General features: G+C 40.4%; 2 protein-coding genes across 2 annotated transcripts; one reads left to right on the top strand and one right to left on the bottom strand.

The window, feature by feature from the left end:
• The first annotated feature begins 331 nt into the window (after positions 1 to 331).
• On the top strand, positions 332 to 2,797 carry LOC5518654 (alpha-N-acetylgalactosamine-specific lectin). The gene is made up of 5 exons (XM_032363450.2): positions 332 to 404; positions 472 to 544; positions 1,370 to 1,465; positions 1,596 to 1,792; positions 2,508 to 2,797. The coding sequence occupies exons 1-5, from the start codon at positions 402 to 404 to the stop codon at positions 2,745 to 2,747; spliced, it is 609 nt and encodes a 202-aa protein (XP_032219341.1). The 5' UTR covers positions 332 to 401; the 3' UTR covers positions 2,748 to 2,797.
• A 5-nt stretch (positions 2,798 to 2,802) lies between these two features.
• Positions 2,803 to 6,037, bottom strand: LOC116602199 (ecotropic viral integration site 5 protein homolog). The gene is made up of 3 exons (XM_032363451.2): positions 5,649 to 6,037; positions 4,532 to 4,659; positions 2,803 to 3,934 (listed from the first exon to the last, which is right to left on the bottom strand). Exons 1-3 carry the CDS (start codon positions 5,651 to 5,653, stop codon positions 3,630 to 3,632), a joined length of 438 nt encoding a protein of 145 aa, XP_032219342.2. The 5' UTR covers positions 5,654 to 6,037; the 3' UTR covers positions 2,803 to 3,629.
• Between the last annotated feature and the right edge of the window lie 2,549 nt (positions 6,038 to 8,586).

Raw genomic sequence — 8,586 nt, 5'->3', positions numbered from 1 at the left:
CGCGTTCGGTTAGCGTCCGGTTAGCGCCCCCTGTAAGTTCACCCAGGGATATCGCCGGGCAAGCATACGAAAACCAGCAGAACCAGCATACATTCTTACTTTCTATATACTTTTGTTACGCGGAGAAGTGACTTAACGATTTATTAACCTCATTGCTTCCCTCCTCATTACCACTTAAGTGAGATAATTAGATATAATTACTAAACTCTCCTGAATCAATACTCGATTGATATTTTTTAATTAGTCCGGTTAAACATTTATTTCTGTTATTTAACTAGTGCTAGTATGATCATTTAACTCACTAAACAAACGCGGAAACCTGTTGAACGTAATAAGAATTGCCCGAGTATAAATTCACCTCCACTCCACCAGCCAACTACCTTGATTCACTGACTCTACGAATGGTAAGACATGTGAGTCGTCATTCTTAGCCTCGGTTCATTTGATCAGTTCCTAATTCTCGTTTTACAGGTGGCTTTATATACCCTCACAGACAATATGGTACCCGTAGCCGTTTTGCTGATCGCCTTGGCTGCCTCTCAAGGTATTATCCTGGGGAGGGGGACTCTCCAGTCACATCTTTTAGGGTATAAAATTTCGACCAACTGCCAATCGGATTTTTCCGATTTTGCTATCTCTTGGGGAATAACATTCGACCAACTGCTATTCCTAGGGGAATGTTTTCCTTTTTTCCAAAGTGCCCTCCCTTAGGGTTAAAATTGATTTTGCCGACGATCACCCCCATCTGTTTTTATCGGAGTCTTCCCCCCGGGATAATTATGGGGAAGATAAGAGGCGGCTGCAGTGACTGAATCTCAACGAAGCAATGGTCATAAAAAATAACCCAGAGAATTTTCTAGCATGTTCTCTCAGTCTTAGCTAGAATCCTTGATGCCAGCAAAGGCATCGACCATTTAGTGTCTGAAGGGAGGTAGCAAACTCCTCTGTTCCAAATTGTTTTTGCTTCAATTTAGTTGCCCTGATATTTTCTCTCTGAAATTTCGCTGAGCCTTGTTTAGCCAAAAACTTGTGTGTTAGATTTTTTCTAGAGATTTCGACAGATTTTATTGGGAATTTTTTGTCAAAATTGTAGTTGTCTTACTAGCGTGGCAACACAATGGTCAACAATTGTTTTACTGCTAAATAGTAGCTACTTTGGAGGTAAAGCCTAGCGCAATTTCGAGCTCGCGGTTTTCACCTTGGAGCTGGCAAGGTAAAGACCACGAGATCTAGATTGGGGGTTACGGGTTTTGATACCGTTCTGGCCTACCGATCCCTTTGATTTTGCTTCCCGCACAATTAGAGACTAGCGCCTAGAGGCTGCCTTCCCAGTAACATCTAAGTCGTAACTCATTTTGTTTCCTTCTAGCGCACGCTGAATGCTGTGGTGGTTCCGAGAGGGACGAGATTTTACAGAAGCTTGCCGTATTGGACAATAAACTGAACGATCTGCAACACATGTGCAGTAAGTATTGCTTTATGCTTGTAGTAATTTATTTGGTGTTTTCTATAATTGTTTCCATCTTTACTTCTTTAGGGATAAACAGGAAATGTGTACTATGTTTTTTATCCTGAGTTTTTCAATTATCTTTCAGTGAGTCGCGAGGAATGTCCCTCGGGATGGACCGCCTACAAGACCTCTTGCTATAAGGCTGTCAGCACCATTATGTCTTTTGATGGGGCACGTGCGAGGTGCCAGGAGGACGGCGCAGATATAGTAGACATCTCGTCCCAGGAGGAAAACCATATGATTCTAAAGCTAGCGCAGGGATTAAAGCCTGCGCCACAACAAGTAGGAAAATAATAGGATTGCTGATGTGAAGCAGACTTGTACGCACACCCTCTCCCTTCTCAGGAAGAGGCCCTGTGAACAAGGATGGGTTGGAGAGGCCCTGAGAACAAGGATGGATGTGAGGGAGAGGCCATGGGAACAAGGATGGATGGGAGGGAGAGGCCCTAAGAACAAGGAGGATGCAGGAGGAAGAGGCCCTGAGAACAAGGATGGGTGGGAGAGGCCCTGGGAACAAGGATGGATGGGAGGGAGAGGCCCTGAGAACAAGGATGGATGGGAGGGAAAGGCCCTGGGAACGAAAATGGATGGGAGGGAGAGGCCCTGAGAACAAGGATGGATGCGAGGGAGAGGCCCTGAGAACAAGGATGAATGGGAGGGAGAGGCCATGAGAACAAGGATGGGAGGGAGAGGCCCTGAGAACAAGGATGGAGTATGGCCTTGGGAACGGGGGTGAAGGATGAGGTGTGAGTGACGGGGGATGAGTGGGGAGAGGTGTTGAGTTTAGGATATGCGCTGATATGACTGATTGGGGAAGAAAAAAAAAAGTATAATATGGATAGTACTTACCCGCTTATAAGAACCTAGGTTCTCCCAGGTTAGCCTGGGTACTATTTTTTTTTAATTTTGAAAAATAGGCTAGTTTTTTACGAAAATAGGCATGATACACATTAGAATGATAACAAAGGAACTAAAAAGTTGTTTTTTTGTCTTGTAGGTATGGGTTGGGTTCCGTCGGCGTGGCCGAGGTGGCGCGTTCTACTGGGTGACTGGGGCCGAGACTAGCTTTACACACTGGGCCAAGGGAGAGCCGAACTACGCAGAAGAGGAATGCACCTTTATGTACGTGGACCCCTCACGCAGTTCGCGCCCCCAGGGGACCTGGAACAACACCTTCTGCAAGAGCGTGCAGGGCTGGGGCGCTGGATACGCTTGTAAGATGAAGCAGCGACAGTAATGACTCAATACACTCAGTTAACGCTGAAATAAATAGATAAATGCAACTCACTATCTTGTTGTTGTGTATTTTACTTTAATTCACCTTTGTTAGGACGTTTTTTTACTTAAAGAAGTGCACACGTGTATATTGTCCATGTTGCGATGCCTTGCCGGGGTTTGGCAGTCATTTTTGGACAATTGAATCAATTTTTATTGAAAGGAATTTCTGTATAGAAAGGATGTATAGAAAATTTGGAGACTGCTTTCCATAACAGTCAATCTAAGGCACTCCTTGCCTATCTCACAATCGCTAAATGTGTAGTTACAGAGAGGTTGGAAATTCCAGAGGGGTGGGGGGTCATACCTCAGACCCCCTCCATAGGGGACATCCGGGACTTATAAACACGCACGCGCAAACGACAAACTATTGTGGCGGACAAGCCCACGTTACTAAAACATGAAATTGCGCGTCATACTGATGCAGCCGGTAGCTATATCCGATGCCACTGATTGGTTCCTAGGTAAAATGGTCGCTATTTCCATTTTGTTGATTCACGTAAAGATGGGGTCTCTTCAGCTTGTTGCAGCAGTATGAACTTGCCGCGTGTCTTTAGAGTTTGGCTGGAGTGGCCCAGGAAATATTTTATTCTAGCCTACTTGTAGGCTTTAATAGTTTTTCCGGCACGAAAACCCCGCACGAAGTTCGCATTTTTCCCCCCTCCCCCTGAGGAGCGCGTTATCCAAGATGGCGGCCGTGGTATGTTTTCGGGGTTTTCGTGCCGGAAAAACTATCAAAGCCTACAAATAGGCTAATTTTATTCATGTTATTACATCCTCTAAAAAGAGACAGTATCACTGATGATACAAGACTTTTGAGGCCTTGGTAAGTAGGCCTTGCGCATCAGCAATAACCACAGGTAGCCTTGCACTGTTTTCGCATTTTTGCGCTTTTACAACCGTTCCCAAACCATCGTAGAAGTTGGCATCGACTGCCGGATATCTCGTTTCGGCAGGCTCGCTTCTCCTCTTTTTTTACTGTTGTGGCGTCTGGCTCTATTTCAATAATCTTATTTTCATCGCTTAAGCTATTTAGCTCATCTTCTAGATCAGTTGACTTGTCTTGCATTCGTTTTAATTTTATTTGTTTTTTTTGTGCATTGTATTGGCGTTCCTGTGCTTGCTCCAGCTTCAATTTTTGTTCCAGATCTAGAGAGATACAAAAGGTACAAGAGCAGTTTTCTTTGTGTTTAGCCTAGCCTGCTAACCGTCTCTCCAGTATGGGTTAATTAGGAAATTACTGCTTTCGGGTTTCGGGATATTTTTCCCGACCCCTTTCCTTCTCTAGCTTTTTTGCGCGCCACTCGTAAACTACTGCTCCTTTGGTCACTTCGCACACTAAATCTCATAGCCAAATTTTGTTTTATTAATCTTATCTAAACTGTAGAGCCCATTATGTAAACCTGTATTAATTATTTCAAATAGTGCAATAATATAATCAATACCACTGTTCAATTTTGATAATTGACGAACACACTAGCCACTTCTATGATCATAAAACAAAAGCAAACAAGCAAGCAAATAAACAAAAAAATACAAGCAAGCAAACAAAAAAATACAAGCAAGCAAACAAAAGATAACAAGCAAGCAAGCAAACAAACAACATATAAGTGCGCAAACAACAGTTACAAACAAAAATCTCACTATTTGATAGCCTAGACCTAAAAAAACAACAACAAACAGACAAAAGTAAGAAGCAAGCAAGCAAACAAATGATTAAAATGATAGCAACAAGATAGGCCTCACCTTCCAAGAATTTGAAAATGAGGGCCTGTTTTTCTATACGTCTTGCCTCGTCTTCACGTAAAGCATTACTAATGACGACCATGACAACCGTTACTACGACAACCACCTTGAATGGTGTCATCATTATTCTGAAGAAAAACAACAGTCATTTGTTTTGAATAAATAAATCCACGCATGCTATAAGCCCAAAAAACTTTACATTAAATATTAAACTATCATTTAATCGTCACAATGCAGCCTCCACCTATTTTATTTATTTATTTGCTTTTCGATTTCGTTGATTTTCCAGTCATAAGTGTTTATCTTTTCATCAAATAATTCTAATTTTTACAATAAACGCCAAGGAGAAAATGCATTTCATTCACTCAGTACTTTTCTTTTAGTTCGTTTATTTTCGCTTCGACAGATGCTCAGGGATTTTCTTTAACCATTTATCATTCCTCGGCGGTTCTCATCAATATCTGTTATCGTCTCCCCCAATTTTATCTTTTTGATGGCAGTGCCTCTATTGAAACAAAAATGATTCCAATACTCCACGCATAAGTCGAACCATTAAACGGGACAGATGGTTAAAAACATTAAAATCAAATCACAAATGTGTGGGAGGAGAAATTATCGAAAATTGAGAATTCTTAAATTTTGATTTTAAACGAAAATATTTTCACACATGAGCAAGGACACGATACAACATATACGCGTTATACTGCGGTTTGCAGTAACATTTATTTGGACTATTAATAAAAACACAAATTCGATATTTGAGAGTAAACCCGTGGCCGATCCTTTTGTAAGAGTTTAAAATAAGCAAAATGAAAATTTGCTAGCGTTGACGAAGTAAAAAACTATCTTTTATCCACAAACTGCATGTAGAAGTGATATCCAAGTCTGATTGCATGTTAATTATCTCTATTTATTTTGTGTTTAAGGTATAAAGCTATGAAATACAAATGCTAGGCTTAGCCGAGGACTTGGATCGAAATAGTATGAAATAAAACGAATGTAAAATTTTGCGAAAAAATCAAATTGTTCACGAAAATAGATTGCAAGAATTGAACAGCCGGATTGACGATTCGATAATTGGGATCCGAGAGCCGATTGCATTCTACTGTTTTCTTACCTCATCTAATGGTGGTATCTAGTTTTTCCAAGTCTCATTCAGTGTATTCTTTTCTTGCTGTCAGCTTAAGCCAAAAAGCGAGTTTGGGAGGTTTTGACCACGCTACCCCAAGCGCGACCTATATAATCTTGTGTGCACTGCGAAGATGGCCTTTTCTGAGCATGCGCGTTCTTGTGGGGGCTGAATTTTCCCGCGTTCGGCATGGCCTCTCGTGGAAACAAATTATAAACATCTTGAGTCATTAAAAAGCCGCAAACAGTAGCTAACAGTATTTTCCCCGCACGATGTGATTTAGAGGACAGATTCCACGAGCGCGGTGTTTTCATGGTAATGTTTCAGTGAATAGATGATAGATATCGTGCAAAAACTTGCACACTTTTCGCAATTGCATCAAAATAGTAATGTGGCTTGAAGAAATTACTCATTGCTCTCAGTAATTTGTTTCTTCGATTTAATGATCTCATGTTAAGGTAAACCGAGGTGGAGGGCGTCCCCTTTTTTCAGCATTCAAATATCAATTGACGATTGTTATTAAATTTTAATGGCTACACCAGATAAGGCATGTAACACGGATAATGAGTGTGAAAGAAATCGTGTTCACCTCTTATTGAAATGTTAAATTAAAAATGGTAAATCTAGAACTATCAAAAATTGAATCGGCCACCGCATTGGCTACCAATACCATTATAAGTTGACATTTACCGCGTGGAAATGACAAGGAAAATGAATATATCAAAATATGACTATCTTGTGAACTGTCAGCAGTTTTTTAAGGTTGCCTGAAACCAACCGTAACCTATCACCTTTTATTGTAAATCCTCAAGTTGACGACTGAAAGATTAGAATTAGGAGGAAACACTCAAGAAATTGGGAAGTAACATCTTTGATTTTTAAACAGTATAATTCAACAAACGTTTTTGGAATAAGGGCATTTGGCGTAAAGCAATATGTTAGTTTAGCTGAAGCACTAATTAAGCACAGATATTTCCTTGTACTTAATCAATATCGAGCACCTTAATTTTTAACGCGTCTTCTTGTAAATCATATGATTGATATAATTGACGGCGTATAACTCAGAAGTTTCTCGTAGGAAATAAGTGGGATACTTTCCATGTTTAGGACTAAAACTAATCAATTCCTGAGTTCATTAGTCGAACATTTTTTAGCGTAAATGAAGATGCTTTTAGCACTTGTCAAAACTCCAAGACCGTCTTTTATTTTATTGCTTTTTTGTCCGCAGGAATTTTTTTCAACTGGGAAATTGATAAGAGCGGCAAATCAGGTTTTAGAAAAATCAAGTACTTTCAGAGTAAGTAAATAACATTAATGGAATTAGTTATGGTTTTAATGAGAAGGAATTCGGTGTGAGTTTTGGCCTTACGTGCGTAGGAGGGAACAAGTTAGGGTATGGCTCTGTAATAGGGGATGCAAGGCAAAAAGTCGAGCATTCCCAAAAACAAAAATACTTCAAGGGCGGATTTGCATTAAGGACCCTTTTCAGACGTTTTTTCTGCATTCTTTAGTTAGCAACCAATCAGTGGCAAGATCAGTCTGAGGGGCCTAAAAGTGTTATTTTGTTCGAGTGTCCTCAATATAACCCCGATCTATACCTACCTGCCTACCTCTGCCTTCCATGGGTATTCCTCTTGTAGTAAATATTCCCGCGTCTTAACGTTTTATACGAATATGCCAAAATACCCTAATATAAACCAGTAGAATCAAAAAGCCCAAACTGTCGCGATCTCGTACCAGAACAATGAATTAATACTCCAAAAACTGGAAATCGACTCTGCCAAATTTTCGTCTTTAATAAGACTTCTTCAGGGCAGACTTCTGCCCTGAAGAAGTCTTATTAAAGACGAAAATTTGGCAGAGCCGATTTCCAGTTTTTGGAGTACTAATATAAACCAGCATATACCTAGTGAAGACGCTACGAAGATGCGAAATATGCATCGAATCTTTACCAATTTCAATCAAATAGGGAACAAGAAGAGTACGTCGTGTATTCCACATAATTATTGTCCTACACTAGATATCTGCAATATATGCGTAAGATCTAGAATGTTCCACGTCTTACATGTATATATTCGCAAGCCTTCACGACCCTCACTTTGGTTCGCATGTTTCTCCCAATTATTTTTCCCCTGGGTAAATAATCGTCCTTTACCAATATTCTAAAGGGAGGATATTTAAGATGTTATCGCGTCTTTTCCAGTTTGATATTTCGTAAGATAAGAAATTATCTTGAAGTCTGACGTAGGTAAGCGCAAATTATCATAGCTCCCTTATATTTTACTGGCAAAAGCAGTCAGCGGCTGCCATACACTATATTTTTGGTGGTCTCAGTGGGTCGACGGTTGCCTTTCACTAATGCGCCATCGCACAATTGCTCCGGATATTCGACCAGTCTTTGTGCCAGGTGCAAATTTGACTTTGTAGAAGGGATTGGGGGGGGGGGGGGGGGGTAGTGTGTCATATCGATCAACGCTTTCCTTTTTTAATGTCTAAAACAACCTGGTGTAAGTGCTAGTAAAACTTGTGACAATCTATAAAACGTAGCAAACACTGCACTTAGTTTGATAATTCTGTTTAGATTTTGTGAAGATAGGTAACTGTTAAAAATTTCATTCGAACATGACTAACGAGTAAATATTTCATGTCTTATTTATCATACCTCACTTCAACAGCCGGATAAACGCCCCCAAAGTATCGCCCTTTAAATAGACGCCACAAAAGAAACTGGATTACTAACAGGGCCTACGCTGAAAGGACGCATCATCAATGGTGTTATTTTATATAAAAAAAATCAGTCCATTTTCGCTATTATTACAGAAATCCACGGGATTTTTTATTACCATAAAAGTTCGTAATAACGGGAGATGTATTTGTTTTTATCTCGGTCTCGCCGCAGATTGGTGTCTGGAAGGCAAGAGTGGGC

Source organism: Nematostella vectensis, chromosome 3, assembly GCF_932526225.1.
Source record: "Nematostella vectensis chromosome 3, jaNemVect1.1, whole genome shotgun sequence".
In the NCBI taxonomy this organism is placed as follows: domain Eukaryota; kingdom Metazoa; phylum Cnidaria; class Anthozoa; order Actiniaria; family Edwardsiidae; genus Nematostella; species Nematostella vectensis.
This window is presented reverse-complemented; position numbering and strand designations above follow the sequence as displayed.